The sequence below is a fragment of the Staurois parvus genome, unplaced genomic scaffold (assembly GCF_062004578.1).
Source record: "Staurois parvus isolate SC_StPar_1 unplaced genomic scaffold, SC_StPar_1.0 ptg000187l, whole genome shotgun sequence".
Classification (NCBI taxonomy): domain Eukaryota; kingdom Metazoa; phylum Chordata; class Amphibia; order Anura; family Ranidae; genus Staurois; species Staurois parvus.
This window is the reverse complement of record NW_028317983.1, coordinates 5,520,303-5,543,361: the sequence shown is the minus strand read 5'-3', so window position 1 is coordinate 5,543,361 and position 23,059 is coordinate 5,520,303. Positions and strand designations below refer to the sequence as shown.

At 44.8% G+C, this 23,059-nt stretch overlaps 1 protein-coding gene across 1 annotated transcript in view; it reads right to left on the bottom strand.

The window, feature by feature from the left end:
• Positions 1-3,774: 3,774 nt before the first annotated feature.
• The window catches only part of TATDN1 (TatD DNase domain containing 1), a 60,845-nt gene continuing 41,560 nt past the window's right edge, over positions 3,775-23,059 (bottom strand). Inside the window, exons 9-12 of the mRNA XM_089677520.1 lie at positions 22,737-22,813; positions 20,294-20,364; positions 14,801-14,927; positions 3,775-9,678 (exon numbers count right to left, since the gene is read on the bottom strand). Of these exons, the coding sequence (XP_089533646.1) occupies positions 9,576-9,678; positions 14,801-14,927; positions 20,294-20,364; positions 22,737-22,813 (378 nt within the window). The 3' untranslated portion in view covers positions 3,775-9,575. The remainder of the gene's footprint in view (positions 9,679-14,800; positions 14,928-20,293; positions 20,365-22,736; positions 22,814-23,059) is intronic.

Below are 23,059 nucleotides of genomic sequence, written 5' to 3'. Positions count from 1 at the left end.
CATTTCCAATAAAAACAATTTAAAAAAATGTAATGTCTTCATAAATTTAGGACAAAATGTATTCTGCTACATGTCTTTGCTATATGAAATTAACAGGTGCACTAGATGGGCAACAATAAGACCACCCCCAAAACAGGAATTGTTTACAGGTGGAGGCCACTGACACCCCCCCCCCCCCCCCCCATATACTCCTCTTTTCTGACTGTTTTTCAGTATTTTTGCATTTGGCTAGGGTCCATGTCACTACTGGTAGTATGAGGCCATACCTGGACCCTACAGAGGTCGCAGAGGCAGTCCAACTCCCACAGGATGGCACATCAATACGTGCCATTGACAGAAGGTTTGCTGTATCTCCCAGCACAGTCTCAAGAGCATAGAGGAGATTCCAGGAGACAGGCAGTTACTGTAGGAGAGCTGGACAGGGCTGTAGATGGTCCTTAACCCATCAGCAGGACTGGTATCTGCTTCTTTGTGCAAGGAGGAACAGGATGAGTACTGCCAGAGCTCTAGAAAATGAACTCCAGCAGGCCACGGGTGTGAATGTCTCTGACCAAACAATCAGAAACAGACTTCATGAGGGTGGCCTGAGGTTATCTAGTGGGCCCTATGCTCACTTCCCTGCACCATAGAGCTTGATTGGTATTTGCCATTGAACACCAGAATTGGCAGGTCCACCACTGGTGCCCTATGCTTTTCACAGATGAGAACAGGTTCACCCTGAGCACATGTGACAGACGTGAAAGGGTCTGGAGGAAGCGATGGAGAACGTTATGCTGCCTGTAACATTGCGCAGCATGACCATTTGGTGATGGTCTGGGGAGACATACATGGAAGGACGCACAGACTGCTACAGGCTAGACCAGGGGTCTGCAACCTTTAAGACATAAAGAGCCACTTGGACCCGTTTCCGAAGGGAAAAAAAAGACTGGGAGCCGCAAAACCATTGCAACATTTATAACAAATCCGACACTGCATATATTGCAAAAAGCACTCTGGTCATGAAGGCGGTTTAAGGGCCCAGTAAGCAAAGGGTTAATCAGGGCCACAATGTATCTTCATAATCACAATCATAGCCTTAGGTCAGTGGTGGGCAACCTTTTTTTTCAACTGAGCCAAATCTCGCCAAAACCACGATTGAAATTTATTTTGACAGCCACATTTTTAAAACTGAAAATACATCCCCCATATAGTAATTCATCCCCCATATAGTAATTCATCCCCCACATAGTAATTCATCCCCCATAGTAATTCATCCCCCATATAGTAATTCTTCCCCCATATAGTAATTCTTCCCCCATAGTAATTCATCCCCCATATAGTAATTCATCCCCCATATAGTAATTCATCCCCCATATAGTAATTCATCCCCCATATAGTAATTCTTCCCCCATATAGTAATTCTTCCCCCATATAGTAATTCTTCCCCCATAGTAATTCATCCCCCACACAGTAATTCATCCCCCACACAGTAATTCATCCCCCACACAGTAATTCATCCCCCATATTGTCTCAATTCACTTACCTTTGCTCCGCGCGTTCCTCTCGCTGTGTTCCCGCGCCGTTCTGGTCTTCAGGGCGGACTGAGAGAGGAGTTCGTCACTCTGCCCCGCCTACATCCTGGCTGCCCCACCTACATCCTGACAGCCAATGTTCCACGCTCCGCGGGCCGGATTTTTGAGGAGGGAGGGGAGCGGGCGCCCGGCACACAGAAGAGCCGCATGTGGCTCGCGATCTGCGGCTTGCCGACCACCTGGTGGGCAGTGTGCTCCGGAGCCGCAGCAAAGATGAAAAAGAGCCGCATGCGGCTCTGGAGCCGCGGGTTGCCGACACCCGGGCTAGACCATGACACGCTGACTGCCATTAGGTATTGCAATGAAATCCTTGGACCCATTGTCAGACCCTTCGCTGGTGCAGTGGATTCTGGGTTCCTCCTGGTGCATGACAATGCCCGGCCTCATTTGGTGAGAGTATGCAGGCAGTTCCTGGAGGATGAAGGAATTGATACCATTGAATGGTCCCCCATGCTTGCCTGACCTAAATCCAGTAGAATACCTCTGGGATATGTTTCGGTCCATCCAACGGCGCCAGGTTGCACCTCAGCCTGTTCAGAAGCTCAGTGATGCCCTGGTCCAGATATGGGAGGAAATAGACCAGGACACCATCCATTCTCTCATTAGAAGCATGCCCCAACGTTGTCAGGCATGCATACAAGCACGTGGGGGCCATAAAACCACTGAAGACCATTGTGAGTTGCTGCAATGAAATTTCAGCAAAATGGACTAGCCTGCTGTATCATTTGTTCACTTTGATTTTCGGGGTGTCTTTGAATTCAGTCCTCTGTTGGTTGATAATTTTCATTTCCATCAAACAATGGGGCATCCTTACGTTCCTAACACATTACCCAGTCCATGTCAGTATAGATATCCAGCATGAGATTTTTCCCCATTGAGATCTGATGTGTTTTCAAAGTGTAACTTTTTTTGTTTACTCACATAGTTCTGCTTTAAGGCCCCCCCAGTCACACAGACATATTGTATTCCAGGCATACGGCCCTAAACAATAGTACCAGTCTGCAGAGTGTCCATCTATAGCAGTTTTCAGCCTATCATAGCCTTTAAGAGGCTGACTCCAGCTGTGCCTGCTAGGTGCACCAAAATGCTGGGATTGGCTGTACAGAGGCTAATGCAGGCCATAGATGGGTCGAAAATCGTCCGAAAATAAAATCGGCCGATTTTTGGATCGTTAGTGGGCTATTTGTTCGGCCGTTTTTCGGTATTTTGGCCGTTTTTTTTTTATCGGTAAAGTTGGAAAAAAAATCGGCTGATTTTCGCGGCAATAATGGGCAAATCGGCCGATTTTTTTACCGATAAAAAATCTGCGCATGAGCAGTGACCTGCAAGAGGAAGACAAAAAGAAGAAGAGGATGAAGATGATGAAGAAGAGGATGATGATGTAGAAGAAGAAGAGGAGGAGGATGATGTAGAAGAAGAAGAGGAGGAGGAGGATGTAGAAGAAGAAGAGGAGGAGGATGATGTAGAAGAAGAAGAGGATGATGATGTAGAAGAAGAGGATGACGACGAAGTAGAAGAAGAGGATGATGACGAAGTAGAAGAAGAGGATGATGAAGGAAAAGAGGATGATGAAGATGAGGATGATGATGAAGAAGAGGATGATGATGATGAAGAAGGATGAAAAATAAGAGGAATTCCAGTCTGGCAAAAAGTGTCCCTGCAGAGAGCTCCGCTATTTCTTTGACAGTTCCTTGACATTTATAGCGGTTGCAACATTGTATCTATTTGTTTCCGAATAAAAACATCTGTATCCTAAATGGATACAAATAGGTACATTGTTGCAACCTCTGTAAATGTCAAGGAACTGTCAAAGAAATAGCAGAGCTCTCTGCAGGGACACTTTTTGCCGGCTGTAGACGGGATGAAAATTGGCCGATTTTTTTTTACCATTGGTGGTAACGTCGGCCGCTTGAACGACCGATTTTTTTGTTTTTTAAAAGAAAAATTGGCCGTTTTTCTCCCCGTCTATGGCCTGCATAACCCCCAGTCCATGCCTTAATCAAAAGAAACAAAACAGTCCATGTCTGTATGTACAATCTTGAATATGTATCACTTGGCAGTCCAGTTGCAATCCTACTACCGGCAACATTGGAACTCACCACATTAAAATTCCCAACTATTTAAAGGGATGTCTAAAGCACTTCATAATCTCCTTTTGTACCAACATATACATGTGCAATGCTCAGAAATTAGAAACAGAGTCTTCTGGTAGTGTAATAGATTTAATATAAGGTTAAAACATTCACATGACGTAGCTGGTCATTGCATTGTGTCTACAGAGCTTCAGAAAGCAGTAAGAGTGTCTCACTCTGGAGAGGAATTATTACCTCGACAGATCAAGATGGAGTATTGTTCTCTGATCAAGCTTGGGCTTCTTTCTGTACAAGTTAGTGAGATCACCCGTCATAGATATTGGCCAAAAGTAAAGAGAGAAAGAACAGGAGCTTTGTAAGGGATTGCAGAAACGCACACACCAGGTCTCAGGGCTCCCAAGACACTCCGAATGGAGCTCCCACTTGCTTACTCTATAAAGTGACCACAGCACACACCTAAGAGGTCAGGGAAACTTTTATATTATCTGGGTGTTTTTTCCCCCTATTTATTGCTTAGAAATCCATGATTTGTTTATTCTTACATATTATAACCTGTGCTCTGCCTATCCTCACCTTTGTTTCACTTGGGGTCCTTTTACATGGCCACTCCTAGCTGGTCCATCTGTCAGTTTTTCAGGCAGACCTGATCAGAAGGTCTATGCATTCCTATGGAGAGGCGGGTGTAAACAGACTTTGGGCGGACTGGATTGGAGGCAGCCAGGTGTAAACGGATGTTTTCTCCTGGCTGCCCTTAGAGCAGAGCAGCTTTGCTGAAATGGAGGGCATACGGACCTGTGATTTGCTCTGCTCTGATCAGCTCACCTAACCTCTGCTGATTGGAACTGAAGCCACTTGTGTGAAAGGGCCCTTACAGCTTCATTTGCTTGTGGGAGCGAAGAAAAAAAAAACCTCACGTGGGTTGCCACCTCATCTCTTTAAAACCGAACACATTACACAGGTTCTCTGGCTGATTAAAGTGGTAATTAAACTCACTTGGTGCCTTATCTGCATGAAATTAGCTTCAGAACCTGTGTAATTATTGTGTTCAGTTTTAAAGGGATGAGGTGGCAACCGGACAGCATTTGGGCCTGGTAATTGGCTACTCAGGCACCCAGTACTGCACTTAGAAGAGATAGCCGCATGCTCCCCAACCTCCATAGTAACACCTAATAATCTTTGCACTTAAACATGCTCTATGCAGCATGTGGGGCAAGCATATAAAGAAAACTTCCAGCTTTAATATCACCGAAAATAGGTTGTTTGGACCAAGCTGGCCCAAATGATCTAGAGATAGCCGCATGCTCCCCAACCTCCATAGTAACATCTAATAATCTTTGCATTTAGACATGCTCTATGCAGCATGTGGGGCTAGCATATAAAGAAAACTTCCAGCTTTAATATCACCGAAAATAGGTTGTTTGGACCAAGCTGGCCCAAATGATCTAGAGATAGCCACATGCTCCCCAACCTCCGTAGTAACACCTAATAATAATTTTTGCACTTAAGCATGCTCTATGCAGCATGTGGGGCTAGCATATAAAGAAAACGTCCAGCTTTAATATCGCCTAAATTAGTTTGTTTGGACCAAGCTGGCCCAAATGATCTATTTCTATTGAAAAACAATAGAGCCAATGTGCTACAATACACTGCAGTAGCATTAACTACATGTACTAAATTGCATTGTGTTCCAGCATCGGTACAAACAACTGCCCACACCCCCTGATCCCTGCAATGTGACAGCGAGCTGGGGACCATCTTCCCACACCCACTGGTGCAATTTTGAAACAGCGTGGCTGTGCAGGGATCCTCCCACACAGCTGAGTCATTCATTCACAGGGGTCTGTGCATAAATGAACTACCACCATGGCAGATGGTTTGTAGTTCTCAATGAACTGTGAGGGTGCAACCTCTTAGTTCATTACTGTTCCTGCTATTCATTAGGGTTGCCATCTCATCCCTTTAAACCCAAACACATATTAATGACACAGGTTCTGTTGCTGATTAAGGAGGTAATTAAACTCACTTGGTGCAGTATCTGCATTAAATTAGCCCCAGAACCGGTGTCATTAATAAGTGTTCAGTTTTAAAGGGATGAGGTGGCAACTTTACTGATATCTCTACTGGGAGTCTGATGTTGCACCCATGATCTGCTGCTGGGTGCAATGTTCTCTGAATACAATGGTTTCTCTGACTGGCGATAGGGGGCAGATAAAGTCCCGATTTCCACCTTAACCAATCAAAAGATGTCTTGTGTTCATTGATGAAAACATAAGGCTTCTTTTGAAGGTCAGAGTAGCACCTGACTCTCCCAAGTTCTGCAGCAGGAGGAAAATTACCCATACTGCTTCCAGAGCATAGCGCAGCGCACTGTATGTAGCTAATGTTACTACAGTATATTACTAATGGCAACTGGCCTTTGCAGCAAGGAGCACATGGAAGGGCGATGTATGACAAACAAAAGATTCCCAGCTCAACTTACCGATCAGCCTGCAACCAACCGAATTGTCCGGTCTTAGTTCACGTTAAAAACGGGTTTAGTTTGCACACATTTGCAAATACATGGGTAAGCTGCAGAGCCTCTTCATGGCATCCCAGTATTTTCTGCGGTCCTAACTCTATAATTGAGAGCCTCCATAGAAGAAGAACATTTGTAATAATGGATAGACTGAGGGCAGGTAAGCCTGGAGGGAGCCCACCAGTAATAGATTGGGATTGGGGTAAATGCCATATACTGGTGAGGGGCGAACTGGACACCTTAGCTGCCATTGTGCTATATGCTGGGTATCCAGTGTGCCTCTAAGGAGGGGTGGGCTCCCTCCATGCTCACCTGCCCTCAGTCTATCCATTATTATACACGTGCTCAAAATTGATAGTTAGGACTGCAGATAATACTGGGGTGCCGTGAAGAGGATCTGCAGCTTACCCATGTATTTACAAATGTGTGCAAGCTAAACCCCTGTTTTTAATAAAAACTGTTAGGACAATTCGGTTGGTTGCAGGCTGATTAGTAAGTTGCATACAAAGAAAAAACTGGTAACCTACCCAGGTCTATAACCGGCTTTTTAAACAGTGAACATGGAAGGCATTGCATATAAAATAAAAATAGGACTATCCTGTTCAACTTGCCAGCCTACCCCAGTCTAATAATGGCTATTGTTGGCAAGGAACAAGGATAGGTATAACGTATCAAAGAGGGGGATAAGACAGCCAGTTCAAACTGCCAGCCAGTTAGCTATCAAATCCAAATTAACCTGTCTAAGAACATGTGTTTAAAAACGGGTTTGGTTAGCACACATTTGCAAATACATACGTGAGCCACATCACAGCACCCTGAATATCTGTGGTCCTAACGCTATAAATCTTGAGAGTCCTCATAATAGAGGCACATGCATTTAAGTGGATGAAACAAGGGCAGGTGAAGCTGAGGGAGCCCACCCCTCATTAAGGTTCTTGGAGCGCACCTGACACCCAACATGTAGCACAACGGCAGCCAGGGTGTCCAATGCACCCACTGAACCTCCAAAATTAACATACAAAGAAAAAACTGGCCACCTACCCAGGTCTATAACTGGCTTTTTAAACAGTGAACATGGAAAGCATCGCATATAAAATAAAAATAGGACTTATAGATTTATAGAGTTAGGACCACAGATATTCAGGGTGCCGTGATGTGGCTCTGTGGCTTACGTATGTATTTGTAAATGTGTGCTAACTAATCCCCTGTTTTTAAACGCATGTTCTTAGACAGGTTAACCTCCCTGGCGGTATTCCCGAGTGTAGCTCGGGGTAAAATGTCAGTACCAAAAGCGGTAACCCCGAGCTACACTCGGGCTTACCATGCGGCGCTGCATAGGGAGTCCCTGCAGCACTTACCTTGTCCTTCGCTCCCGCGATGTGTCCCCTGCAGCGTCCCCGGCCATCTCCTCCGGCTGATGCCGGCATCCGGCTCCTGTGTTCCAGACCCTGTGACGTCGGGACGTACGGGCGCCGCCGGCGGCGGGAAATTTGAAAATTTTAAAAAAATTTCATTTTTTTCCAAAACGATTTTACATAGTAAAACATTGCTGTTTCAACCCATTTCACATGCATTTTGTCCCTAGTGCTTTGTCCTGTCCCCTGTCTGCATTTTGACTGTTTTCTGCCTGGAAACTTAGAAAAGTCCATGGCGTCCAAAAAGCGTCCCTTTAGGTCAAAAGTGGTTTTAGACCGGCTAGAGAACAGCGATAGTAAATCAGAACCACTTGCAGAATTGAGTGATAATGATTCGTGGAGAAATTCGTCATCAGACACTGAAAACAATTTTGCGACTTTGCTCAGCAATGTGCAAACTTGGCGCTATATTTCAAATTTCAGTGTTTTTGGTTTGATTATATTATTGAATTAAATGTATTATTATTATATTATTATTTTTTATGATTATTTATTAAATTATAATTTATGATTTTGGGTTTCAAATTTTATCATACCCGGGATGTTTAATAGACTCTTGTTCGGACAGATTTCAGTGAGTTATTCCTAAAAATTACAGCCTACAAAAAAAAAAACTACATATTTCCATGCAAAATAATGGTACCGCTTTCAGCACCAAAAATCTGAAATAATCATACCGCTAGGGAGGTTAATTTGGATTTGATGGTTAGCTAACTGGCTGGCAGTTTGAACTGGCTTTCTTATCCCCCTCTTTGATAAGGTATACCTATCCTTGTTCCTTGCCGACAATAGTCATTATTACACTGGGGTAGGCTGGCAAGTTGAACAGGATAGTCCTATTTGTATTTTATTTTTGATTGGTAAGTTGAGCCGGGAATCTTTCTTTTTTGTTACTACAATACATTACAGTGGCAGCATCATTAAGTAACAGAAATAGTTTGTTTGGGACAACTTAGCCCAAACAAACTAAAGTGATATTAAAGCTGGAATTCTACTTTTAGGGTTGGTTCACACCATGCCAGCACAGGGAACGCGCTCTGCGGCTCTGGGCCGTGCGATTTTAGCCCATTTATTTTGAATGGTGTAAAATCGCACTGCATAGAAATTAGTGCATGCACTACTTTTAGAAACGCACTGCAACTGGATTGCATGGTACTTTTGAACCATGCAATCTGGTGTGGGCAAACTGCGTTTGGGGTGACACTAACTTATTATTGATACCCACTGCAGATTGCAAATGGAGTGCGTTTTCAGTGCGGTGTGAATTGCACAGGAACGCGCAGTGTGTTCCTGTACAGGCATGGTGTGAACCTATTGCTTTGCCCTGTATTCATAAAACAGGTTCATTTTAATTGAGCTTTTAAACAAGTGTAAAGTCCACGATCTCTGATGAATGGAGGTTTCTGTAAGGCACATTACCTGCACTAATGAGTCCACACAGTAGCAGATCAAAAATGAATGCAACTATTTCTGGTGGGCCTGCCACTGTGATGTGCCATCTCTCTATCATAGCGATGAGGCAGTGAGAGTTACCAGAGCTTAGAGGGGCTTGTGCTTGTAGTCCAATGAGCTCTGTTAGCTCACGTTCACACTAGTAATGCTGCATAATCATGCATTTTCACATGCTTTTTTTATGATGTTTTCATGCTTCATGTGTTTTTGTTTTTTGAGACAGTTTGTTGAGCACACTTTCTGCCAAAAAAAAACAACAAAAATGCATGTACATAACTTTCCATGCACTCCCATGTGAGTCTATGGGACCAAAAATGCAGTGGGTTGCACCAAAAGAAGCACCTTCAACTATCGCACTGCAGCATGTTGCATTAATGTAAATGGGCACCAATGTGTTTTCCAGTGTTGTGCGATGGCAGAAACCAGAGAAAACACACTAGTGTGAACAGGGCCTTAGTCTACATGGAACCTGACAATGAGATAGTGGAGTCCTAAGTACTGGCTAACCAGAGGCGATGTGGCCGGTCTCCTATTTATCTGGGAAGAAGACTTTGCTTGTGTTGTTGTAGAGGGTTTTGGCTAGCTCCTCTGGATCTTCTTCTCTGACAGCTGCCATAATCTCCAGGACTTGTCTGCAAAAAACATGAACAATTTATTTCAGGTACTTATATAGTGCCGTCAATTTAGGCAGCGCTTTACATATATATATTGTACATTCACATCAGTCCCTAACCCTCAAGGGGCGTACAATCTAAGGTCCCTAACTCACATTCATACATACACATACTAGGGACAATTTAGACAGGAGCCAATTAACCTACCAGCATGTCTTTGGAGAGTGGGAGGAAACCGGAGTACACAGAGGAAACCCATGCAGGCACAGGGAGAACATGCAAACTCCAGGCAGGTGGTGCCATGGTTGGGATTCGAACCAACGACCCTAGTACTGCCAGGCGGAAGTGCTAACCATTTAACCATTGTGCTGCCCAATGGTTTTTAATCAGAGAGAACCATCAACCAAACACCATGAAAGCTAAAGATATTTGCTAGCAATAATGTATTTACAATTTCACAGTATCCTGTAGAGAAGACAGACAGCAGCACCACTAAGTGTAGATGGTTAAAATCAGGCAGATTTAATGGTAAAATTGCACACACATAGAGAGGTAACAGGTAGGCATGTCAAGTGATGGAGGTCCAGTGGGAGCATCAGGTCCTTTGGCCGAGCTCTGGGTGTTTTCCCGGCCCTCCGGTGGTGTAAAGGGCTCCGGGAGTAGCAGAGGGGCGCAGGGATGATGTCACTGCATGGACCGGGTTTCCAAGATTAGCCATCTTGGAAATCGCCATGGGTTGCAGGTTCTAATTTTCCAGTATAAGAATGTTCACCGGGGCTTATTCACTCAGTATAATTTTCACAGAGGGTTCTAACCCATACCAAGCACTATACATACACCCTATAGCTAAATTCACATTCCCTGGCTGGGGAATTGAGCTAGGCAGGCCAAATGTTAGAATGTATATGTGACGGGAGTGACTTTTGGGGGTGGGGGGACCCCTGTATCAGCTCCCTAGATTCCTCTTATGTGTAACCCACCCTGTGCCTGGGGGTACAGGGTGGTATTTCCTGATATTGTGTAGACATGTATAGGTGGGGTGGGGGGTTGTCCATTGTCTACTGCCACATGGTGTATCCCTTTGTTCTATTATGTGTCTTGGTTTGGTGGGGGGTGTTTCTGGCAGCCCTTCCCTCCTGATGGGATGGCCTGTGATGTGTTTCCTGTTCCTGGTTGTATTTCCCCGCTCTGTGTATATATCTTGTGTTTGAGTTAAAATAAAGCAGTATACTTCCTGTCTTAGGGCTCGTTCACACTTGGCTGTTTTACCAACGCTTGTCAAACGCCCCTATAGCTTGGCAAGCGTTGGTCCGGCGTTTGCGGAGCGGTTTTTAACGCTCGGCAAACGCCGCATGCGCAGTTTAGCGGCTGTTGCTAGGCATTTGCCGAGCATTAATAACGCCCCACAAACGCCCATAATGCAGTTTGAGTGGTGTTACTGCTCCGCAAACTCCCCGCAACCGCACCACAAACGCCGGCCGGGCATTTGCGGAGCGGCACCATAGACGAGAATAGGAGGCTTCAACGCCTCCTGACTCGACCAGAGGCGTCCGTTTTGCCGCGACACAAACGCTCCCGTTAGAACAGCACCATGTGCTGTAATGTGCAGAATTGCATCCCAAACGCCTCTCTGCCGCCTGCACACAACGCTAGTGTGAACGTAGCCTTAAGAAGAGTCTGGTGCTGTCTTTCCTGCATGATCAGCGGTGGTGTCCGGGGATTTGTGTTCGGACAGGGAAGCGGGAGTCTAACGGAAATACCCAAGTGCGGTCTGGGTCCAGTTCCGTTACAGTATATATGTACAGCCCTTAGACCAGCCTTTCTCAACCAGGGTGCCCAGGCACCCTGGGGTGATTTCATGTTTCTTCAGAGGTGCCTTGGAAAAAGGTTTACAAATTGCCCAAAACTTGTACACAAACCAGCGGGTGGAACAAGCCTGCCTTTTAGTTACACAAAGCCACAGGTTTTCATTGTGCATCATTAGGACCTTCTAGCCGCCGGTGTCCTGACAACTAATGACATCAGTTGATAAGGAGGATGTCCGCTGCCTCACAGCATCCTAGACTAACCCTCCCCTGCCCCTCTCCATCAGTGCTGGGGTCACATTAGCTCACTGATGGAGTAAAACTGAGGGAGAAGAGAAACATTGGAATACTAGTCAGTACCAGTGTGCAAAAGTGTAATTGCTTTGGAAAAATAAGTCACCTCTAGCGTTTGGCATCTTACGTGTATGGATGTTGCTGCATTATATAAAACTATTAGAATAGTTTTTCATATTTTAGAATGGGGTGCCCTTTTTAAACTTTATGGACAGTCTTGAGGCACCCCATTTTAGAATGGGGTACCTCAAGATTCCATAATTTTAAGAGGTGCCTCGGGACTGTCCATCATTTTAAAGGGTGCTTTGACTGAAAAAAGGTTGAGAAACACTGCCTTAGACCACAGCTGTCATCAGATTTAAGGAGCAACTCCAGTTTTGTTTAAAAAAAAACAAAAAAAAAAACCAACCCTTTCCCCTCTGGGTGATCTATGTACATTGCAGGGATTTTAACAAACTTTGTTGCAGATTCCTACCTTTTGTTATTCTGAAGAATTAGCTGTTTGTTTGTGTCCATCTGCAAAATTAATTTGACTGGGAGTGACTTTATAATTATTATTGAGCTGCTGCATTTGCAGAGTTCTAATAAGGAAACTGGCAGGGTCTGCATCCCTTTAGACATGATTTCCTTTTGGGAGTATCTCACAAAAAATGACAGAGGATGCCCAATATCTGACTTGTATCTTAATGTAGAAATCAGCCACAATCACACAAGAAGGAAATAACATTTCCGGGGGGTGATCTGTACACCAACTGTGTATAGAACGCCTCCAGGTCACCATATTGCAGTAAATTGTACAGAAAATTACAGCACTAAAGATTAAAAAGGAAAAGTCATTTTTTAATAATGCAGAAGAACCCGGCCTCATTCACACCAGAAAGAAGTGTGCTACAATGCATGTGTCATTTAACCACTTGCTGTCCAGGTGCTGTATATAAACGGTCGGACGGTGGCAGTCCAGGGGCGGGTTGCTGTTCATAAACGTTGCCCGCCATTTTGGACTGTGCGTGCTCCCTGGGAGCGAGCAGCACTGCGATCCGGTGCCCGCTGTGTCCTCTGGACACAGTGGAACAGCGATTGTCGTACGGGACCTCTGTGCGAGGTCCCGATCATGTGATCACTGATTGGCCAATCAGTGATCACATGCAGAGTAGTAAGCAAGATGTCACTTCTGACATCATTGCTTACTACGTGTGAAATCTGTGAATGATCACAGAGGTCACATGGTACAAGGCTATTCACAACAGCCTTGTACCATATGACCAGCTGTGACCAATCATAGCTCACACAGTAGTTCTCAATGGCTGCAAAAATGCAGTCAGAGAGAAGGAGAAATGATTGATTTTACAGCCTTTATGGGTGTAAAAGCAATCAGTGTAAAAAAAAAATAAATCTTCATCACCCCCCACAAGTAGTACAGTGTCACCATGGTGACACTGTACTGCTAGGGTGACAGTATGTAAAAAAAAAACAAATAATATAAAAAAAAAAAAAAGTAAAAAAAATGTTTTTGAATTATTTTTGGTTCTAAACTAATTTGGATTATTTTGTTTTTACTAAAAAGATAACTGAATACATTTTGGCCAAGATTTATGATGAAATATTATTTATTTGCAAACTTTAAGAAAAACACTTTTTTCAAAATATTTGGACTTTTTCAATTATATAGCAAAGAAAAAAAAAAATCCCAGTGGTGAATAAATATCACCAAAATAAAGCTTTATCTGTCTCAAAAAAAAGCTAAAACATTCATATGGGTACAGTGTTGCATGACAGCGCAATTGTCATTCAAAGTGTGATAGCGCTGAAAACTGAAAATTGGCCTGAGCAGGAAGGGGGTGAAAGTGTCCGGACTTGAAGTGGTTAACCACTTCCAGACCGGACACTTTTACCCCCTTCCAGTCCAGGGCAATTTTCAGCTTTCAGCGCTATCACACTTTGAATGACAATTGCGCGATAATGCAACACTGTACCCAAATGAATTTTTTACCATTTTTTTGAGACAGATAAAGCTTTATTTTGGTGGTAATTATTCACCACTGAGATTTTTATTTATGTAAATGAAAAAGTCCAAAAATTTTGAAAAAAAGTTGTTTTTTTTTGTAAAATTTTGCAAATAAATAATATTTCATTATAAATCTTGGCCAAAATGTATTCCATTATCTTTTTAGTAAAAACAAATAATCCATATTAGTTTATAACCAAAAATTATAATTTTTAAACATTTTTTTTACATTTTTATTTAATTTTTTTATATTATTATTTTTTATTTTTACATACTGTCACCCTAGCAGTACAGTGTCACCACTTGTGGGGGGGTGATGAAGATTTTTTTTTTTTTTTTACACTTATTGCTTTTACACCCATATAGGATGTAAAAGCAATCATTTCTCCTTCTCTCTGTCTGCATTCTTGCACTCATTGAGAAGTACTGAGTGAGCTATGATTGGTCACAGCTTGTCACATGGTACTGTTGTGAATAGCCTTGTACCATGTGACCTCTGTGATCATTCACAGATTTCACACGTAGTTCACAAGTGACATCTTGCTTACTACTTTGCATGTGATCACTGATTGGCCAATCGGTGATCACATGATCGGGACCTCGTACAGAGGTCCCGTCCGACGATCGGTGTTTCACTGTGTCCGGAGGACACAGCGGGCACCGGATCGTGGTGCTGCGCGCTCCCAGGGAGTGCGCACAAGCAGTGTGCGGGGAGGCCGTTTATAAACGGCCACCCGACCCTGCACTGCCACCGTCTGGCCGTTTATATGCAACGGCCGGTCGGGAAGTGGTTAAAATGAAAGGCTGCCAGTACGCCTCAACCCGCAACAAAAAAATAGGTCCTGCACCAGTGCAAGGCAGACAGCATAAATATGTGTGTTGGGAGGCAGAACAAATCTACTGGGTGCTCCAGTAATGTGCTGTTTAATGTGAATCACAATTTTCTGTTGTAAATGAACCCTACGGGAAGATATTTGCTGTGCCTGCAGATTATACGGATAATGGTGTTAATGGTCTGTGCACCTCGATCACTTACACAATGTGGCAAGGCTCATTCCTGTCCTTCAAGCAGTGACCGGCCTCCCATTTCTTCTTAGTTGGGAAAGTGGATTTGACATATTTCGACCCAGCATGTGTATTCTTTACTCCACACCAGGGGGCATCTGATCAGAACACAGAAAATGACAGCCATTATGCCGGAAATAGAATGTATCTAAAATATTACATAGCATTTGTGGACATGTTTGTGCAGTTATTTTGTAGTCACCAATTCACCTGGGAGGTGCTTTATGTATACACTCTCCGGCCACTTTATGAGGTACACCTTGCTAGTACCGGGTTGGACCCCCTTTTGCCTTCAGAACTGCCTTAATTCTTCATGGCATAGATTCTACAAGGTGTTGGAAACATTCCTCAGAGATTTTGGTCCACATTGACCTGATAGCATCACGCAGTTGCTGCAGATTTGTCGGCTGCACATCCATCATGCGAATCTCCTGTTCCACCACATCCCAAATGTGTTCTATTGGATGGAGATCTGGTGACTGTGGAGGCCATTGGAGTACAGTGAACTCATTGTCATGTTCAAGAAACCAGTTTGAGATGATTTGAGCTTTGACATGGTGCATTATCTGGCTGGAAGGAGCCATCAGAAGATGGGGACACTGTAGTCATAAGGGGATGGACATGACAAGCAACAATACTCAGGTATTCCGTGGGGTTTAACCACTTTCCGTCCGATCACTGTATATAAACGGCCAGACGCTGGCAGTGCAAGGGCGGGTTGCTGTTCATAGACAGCGCCCGCCATTTTGGATTGTGCAAGCTCCCTGGGAGCGCGCGGCACCGCGAACTCCGAATGCTGTACAGGACCTCTGTGTGAGGTCCCAATCATGTAATCACTGATTGGCCAATCAGTGATCACATGAATAGTAGTAAACAAGATATCACTTCTGACATCATTGGGAGCGTGCAGCACCGCGATCCGGTGCCCGCTGTGTCCTCCGGACACAGTGAAACACCGATCGTCGGACGGGACCTCTGTACGAGGTCCCGATCATGTGATCACCGATTGGCCAATCAGTGATCACATGCCATGTAGTAAGCAAGATGTCACTTGTGACATCATTGCTTACTACGTGTGAAATCTGTGAATGATCACAGAGGTCACATGGTACAAGGCTATTCACAACAGCCTTGTACCATGTGACAAGCTGTGACCAATCACAGCTCTCACAGTATTTCTCAACGGCTGCAAGAATGCAGCCTGAGAGGAGAAATGATTGCTTTCACAGCCTTTATGGGTGTAAAAGCAATCAGTGTAAAAAAAAAAAAATCTTCATCACCCCCCACAAGTAGTACAGTGTCCCCATGGTGACACTGTACTGCTAGGGTGACTATGTTAAAAAAAAAAAACATAATATAAAAAAAAAATAAAAATGTAAAACATTTTTTTATTAATTATAATTTTTGGTTATAAACTAATTTGGAATATTTGTTTTTACTAAAAAGATAACTGAATACATTTTGGCCAAGATTTATGAAGAAAGATTATTTATTTGCAACATTTTATAAGAAAAATACTTTTTTTTCAAAATCTTTGGACTTTTTCATTTATATAGCAAAAAAAAATAAAAATCCCAGTGGTGAATAAATACCACCAAAATAAAGTTTTATCTGTCTCAAAAAATGCAAAAAAATTCATATGGGTACAGTGTCGCATGACCGCGCAATTGTCATTTAAAGTGCGACAGCGCTGAAAGCTGAAAATTGGCCTGGGCAGGAAGGGGGTGAAAGTGTCTGGACATGAAGTGGTTAAGCGATGCTCAATTGATCCTAAGGGGCCCAAAGTGTGCCAAGGAAATCTCCCCCACACCAGGACGCCATCACCACCAGCCTGAAACATTGATACGAGGCAGGATGGATCCATGCTTTCATGTTGTTGACGCCAAATTCTGACCCTACCATCTGAATGTCGCAGCAACCAGTCTGCCCATTCTCCTCTGACATCAACAATGCATTTATGTCCACACAACTGCAGCTCACTGGATATTTTGTCCTTTTCGGACCATTCTCTGGAAACCCTAGAGATGGTTGTGTGGGAAAATCCCAGTAGATCAGCAGTTTTTTAATTACTCAGACCATCGCATCTGGCACCAACAACCATGCCACGTTCAAAGTCACTTAAATCCCCTTTCTTCCCCATTCTGATGCTCAGTTTGAATGTCAGCAAGTCGTCTTCACCACGTCTAGATGCCTAAATGCATTGAATTAGCAATCTGTGTTACCAAGCAGTTAAAGAGGTATACCCAATAAAGAGGCCGATGTGTATATATGACCATTATTGTGTTTTGTCAGCAGAATGTTTTCACATTATGGTGGAATAAATACATAGGTTGTAGTAGTAGAGCCCGGCACATGTATCCTTTACCCAGTTGATTTACCATTCAGGATATGATTAATCCCCAGGTCACATCTATGCGGTTTCTGTTGGCTGCGTTTGCTCGAGCAGAGCAGCCCATTCATTGCACCTTTTCCAAGAACGTGACCACAGGGAAACCGGATAGTACAGATCCCAGTATGGGAAGCTGAGCTGCATGCAGGTGCCATTAGGATCAATGGTACCTCCACACATCTCCTAAGCAGCAGTGCGTTTTCCTCTGCGGGTGCGGGAAGGCCTGTGAACAGAGCCTAAGGCAGTGGTTCTCAACCTTCCTAATGCCGTGACCCTTTAATACAGTTCCTCATGTTGTGGTGACCCCCAACCATAAAATTATTTACCCAGAAATTATAATTCATGAGTGTCGTTTTACCTCCAATACGGCTGCTTTCAACACAGTAGCTGCTTTTAACAGAGTAGCTGCTTTCAACACAGTAGCTGCTTTCTACACAGTAGCTGCTCTTTACACATCGGAAATATGTGTTTTCTGATGGTCTTAGGGGACCCCTGTGAAAGGGTCGTTCGACCCCCTAAGGGGTCGCGACCCACAGGTTGAGAACCACTGGTCTAAGGGTTCCTTTAAACTTGTGATAGGAAGGGAGGCACTAAATATAGGTGGCTAGGTCAGGTATTTACCACCCTATAACTGCCCCCCCCTTATGTTGCAAAGGAGGTGGATGGGGGTATACACATGCCATGATGCTTTGTGGCAAATAACCCCCCCCCCCTCACATTTCAACCCGTGCCCCCTGCCAAACACAACTCATTCAACTGAACAGGGCCAGGTCTTTAGGGGTACAAATAGGCATTGAGTTAGCAACATAACAGCTCCTCACTGCCTGCCAAACATCCTCTGAAAAGTGGTCCACAGTGGTTTGCTCTTCAAAGGGCGACGACAGTGTAAACAAGCCCAAAGGGAGATAATTCCATGGAGCCATCATAAATTGTATTTATTTTGATACTAGTTGTCACATGAACACTTATGTTCTACTGCAGTGGTTCTCAACCTTCCTAATGCCGCGACCCTTTAATACAGTTCCTCATGTTGTGGTGACCCCCAACCATAAAATTCTTTACCCAGTAATTATAATTCATGAGTGTCGTTTTACCTTCAATACTGCTGCTTTCAAGACAGTAGCTGCTTTCAACACAGCAGCTGCTTTCTACACAGTAGCTGCTCTGTACACATCGGAAATATGTGTTTTCTGATGGTCTTAGGCAACCCCTGTGAAAGGGTCGTTTGACCCCCAGAGGGGTCGCGACCCACAGGTTGAGAATCACTGTTCTACTGGTTCATATTGTGTTATTTCAAGTGGCCCATTTATATTGTCTGTACAAAGATAATCCCTTGTTAAACCAGTACATTGCTTCCGGTCCAGTACAGCCTGTATATGTCTTGTAAAACTTGGGATATTTAAAGTGTTACTAAACCCACAACAGTAAAATCAGTCTGTATATGCAGTAAAGCATGCTTGTTATACTCACTGTGGAACCTAAGGGGTTAATCCTCTGCATTCTGTAAAAAGGCTGTTTGATCCTGACTTCTCTGATTCTCCCCTTCTTCCACAGTCCCCAATTCATGTGCTGATAGAACAGAGCCTTAGGGGCAAGCTGCACATGCTCCTTTTGGTGTGTATTGCTAGAGAGTTTTTTTTTCTTGGGAGAGTGCATGTGATCAGCACAGGGCTAATGAGCACCGTCCACACAGAGGGTCGGGTCCTGCAGCCTCATAGGACAATTAGGGTAGAATGAAAACTCCTACGAGGTTTAACCAGTGCTCTGCTGGACACTGCTAAAAGTCACAAGACTGCTCTAACTGCTGCTGAGAAAAGGTATTTAGCAATTTATATTTACTAAACTAATTGCACTTCCATGTTCTGTATACTGTGGGAGACCAGATATAGTGAAAGCAGGGTCTGGGGAGACCAGATATAGCGAATACGGGGTCTGGGGAGACCAGATATAGTGAATGCAGGGTCCGGGGAGACCGGATATAGTGAATGCAGGGTCCGGGGAGACCGGATATAGTGAAAGCAGGGTCCGGGGAGACCGGATATAGTGAATGCAGGGTCCGGGGAGACCAGATATAGTGAATGCAGGGTCCGGGGAGACCAGATATAGTGAATGCAGGGTCCGGGGAGACCAGATATAGTGAATGCGGGGTCCGGGGAGACCAGATATAGTGAATGCAGGGTCCAGGGAGACCAGATATAGTGAATGCAGGGTCTGGGGAGACCAGATATAGTGAATGCGGGGTCTGGGGAGACCATATATAGTGAATGCAGGGTCCGGGGAGACCAGATATAGTGAATGCGGGGTCCGGGGAGACCAGATATAGTGAATGCAGGGTCCAAGGACACCGGATATAGTGAATGCAGGGTCCGGGGAGTCCAGATATAGTGAATGCAGGGTCCGGGGAGACCGGATATAGTGAATGCAGGGTCTGGGGAGACCGGATATAGTGTATGCGGGGTCTGGGGAGACCATATATAGTGAATGCAGGGTCCAGGGAGACCAGATACAGTGAATGCAGGGTCCAGGGAGACCAGATACAGTGAATGCAGGGTCCGGGGAGACCAGATACAGTGAATGCGGGGTCCGGGGAGACCAGATATAGTGAATGCGGGGTCCGGGGAGACCAGATATAGTGAATGCGGGGTCCGGGGAGACCAGATATAGTGAAAGCAGGGTCCGGGGAGACCAGATATAGTGAAAGCAGGGTCCGGGGAGACCAGATATAGTGAATGCGGGGTCCGGGGAGACCAGATATAGTGAATGCAGGGTCCGGGGAGACCAGATATAGTGAATGCAGGGTCCAGGAACACTGGATATAGTGAATGCAGGCTCCGGGGAGACCAGATATAGTGAATGCAGGGTCCGGGAAGACCAGATATAGTGAATGCAGGGTCCGGGGAGACCAGATATAGTGAATGCAGGGTCCGGGAAGACCAGATATAGTGAATGCAGGGTCCGGGGCTAGTAACACTTTAAACCTAGAAACCACAGAGGATCACTTTTTTTTTTAGAAATATATTAGTAGACTTTGTTGAAAGAAAACTACCATTATCCTCCAAAAATGGTAAACCTCACCTGTCTCAATCATCAGTCTCTCGCTGGGGATGGTCTTCAAGACCTCCAGGTTTGATGCTGTTTTCAATGAACTGTGAGATGAGAAATGTAAACCTTTAAAAAAAATGTAATACTGCAGTCCGTATAGAATAAGAGCAGCTACCATCAGTGTCTTCATTCTGCCTCCCAGTCCAGCCCCTGCAGACTGAGTTAAGCTAGCCATACACATACTGATTTTTTTGTCCTCCTACACATTGAATGAAAGAAAATGATTCCCTCCTCCATACTAAACAGAAGGAATCTCTGTCTGATATTGTATTCTAACTGCTGGCACCCGCTGCTGTCAGAATACAGAGACTGCAGAGAATTTCCCACCTGGCTAAGCTGATTTTTTGCATTGACTTTTGTCAAGTCGGGTGGTGGCCACAGGGCCAACTACAGCTCAAATTCTGGCCAATTCAGCAAAAATCAGACGAAGTCCAAAACATGTCTGGCTAGTTTTATGACCTACGTCAACATGTTTTGGGCTTGGGTCAGCAATTACATGTGTACAGGGACGTATGAGCTGCACCAAACGCGGACAGTTTGCATCAGTGCTGGCTCTAGATGCCTCTGTCCCTCATAGTAAACATCTAAAGTGGTAGTAAAGTCCGCTTTGTGATTTTTACCTATAGGTATGCGTATAATAAAGCTTTCCTGTAGATAAAATGAATATTTCCGAAACGTGCACCACTTAGGAGATATTCACTCTTTTTTGGCAGCCGGCGCATGCGCTCTTACGTAATGGCGTACCCGTGCCGTTTCTTCGGAGCACTGTTCCGTGCCCCATGACTCCCGGGTGAGTGACTTCATCGCGGCTCAGCCAGTCAGACAGCTGGAACCCGTGAAGATGACAACGCACCGCTGGAGGGCTTCGTTCTAAGGCAAGGATTTCATAATGTACTAGTATGCCATGCAATTGCCTTGCAGGGGATTTTTTTATTTATTTTTTTTTCAAAGCTGCGGTTTGCTACCAGTTTAACATCCTTTCATTTAAAGAAACTCCACAGATACTTGGTGACCCTGCCAATGCCCAAATCACTGATGGGATTCTTATTTGATACTGACCATGCTAGGTAGAGAAGCATATCTGTTCTAATGTGGTCAGACTGCATTCAGACTGTATAGGCGGCACTGATGATGGGTACTGAGCACTGATAGGCGGCACTGATGAGCTTGCACTGATGATGGGTACCGATAGTCAGCACTGACTGGCGGCACTGTTGGGCTGCACTGATGGGCACTGGTAGGTGACACTGGTGGGTGGAGCTGGTGAGTGGCACTGCTGGGCACCGATCATCAGGGCATTGATCATCAGGGCACTGATGATCGGTGCCGATCCCCGCTCTGACAACTTCCGGTTCTCGGCAGTACTTTCCTCACACTCTGACAGCATGAGGAAAGTGCAGCCGAGAACCGGCAATTGCATTTCCCAGTGATCAGCGTGTCATTGGACACGGCTGATCACATGGTAAAAGACAGCTGTGATTGGCCTTTTACCACATCACGTGATCAGCTGTTTCTGTAGGACACAGCGATCGTGGAGATTGCCAGGTGCGCAGGAGAGCGCGTTCTGGGAGGATATCATATGACGGCCTCCCAGAACTGGCCGGGCGCAGTGCAGCCATCATTCGTCTACCTGCGGTCCGCAACTGGTTAAAGAAGGGATAGAAAGAGGGACACAAGCAGCATGGGGACCAGGTGGGATCTGATAGAGGCTGCGGGTTGCTTGATGGTGTATGCAGAGCCTGTTTCTTGTTCCCGGGGATGTCCGGAGCTGTGAAGGTGAGTGTCTTCTCTCTTGTTGGGGTGGGGGTAGTGGAATGCTCTCTCTGATGGGGGGCTGGGGTGTTGTTGATCAAAGTCAGGCACTCTTCATGGGGGGAGGGGGGTGTTGGTCAGTGTCAGGGTCTCTCCATATGGGAGGGGGGGGGGAGATTTTTGTGTTGCCTGGGACAGTACAAAACCTACAGTAAATACACCACTGGTACAGACCCACTACATTGACAGCACATGGCATCAGGGCCGCTATGCGCAGCAGAGTCTTCAGGGGTGGTCAGAATATTTGAAATTAGTTCACCTTTTAAGTTGTCATGAAACGGTGAATTTACTACTAATGTGAAGCGTTTATTATGGGACAGTCTGCTTATCATTTGCAGACTTGACATAGGCTTTAGGTTTTAAGTAAAATTTGTATAGAACAGAGTGCCTGGCTCTTAGGTTTACAGCCTTTAATACCAAGTTTCACCCACTGCTGGAAATGCATGCAACATCTGAAATAGCTGATCCCTATCCTGATAAATCCATAGACCCAAGGGAAGATGAATCCCTATCTTACCTCTCATGCTAGAATGATTCTCTCAGTAAGCTTTGCTTGTGGTTTATTATATACAGATACATCTAAGTGAACAACTTCAGTTTTTACCAGCCATTAATGCCAATGTAGAGATTCAGATCCATTATAGCTTCTGCATCTTCTTTGGTTCCATCAAATGAATGAACCTAAATATACCAAAGGCTTAGATTTATTTATTTGATACAGGTATTCATATCGCGTCAACAATTTATGCAGTACTTTACATATTGCACACTCACTGCCCTTGAAGACCTTACAATCTAAGGTTCCTATCTCACATATTGTACATACATACAGGGCTGCTGTTAGAAACCACGGGGCCCATGCAGCCAACCTGACAGGGCCCCCCAAACTACGGGGCCCCATACAGCCAACCTGACAAGCCCCCCCCA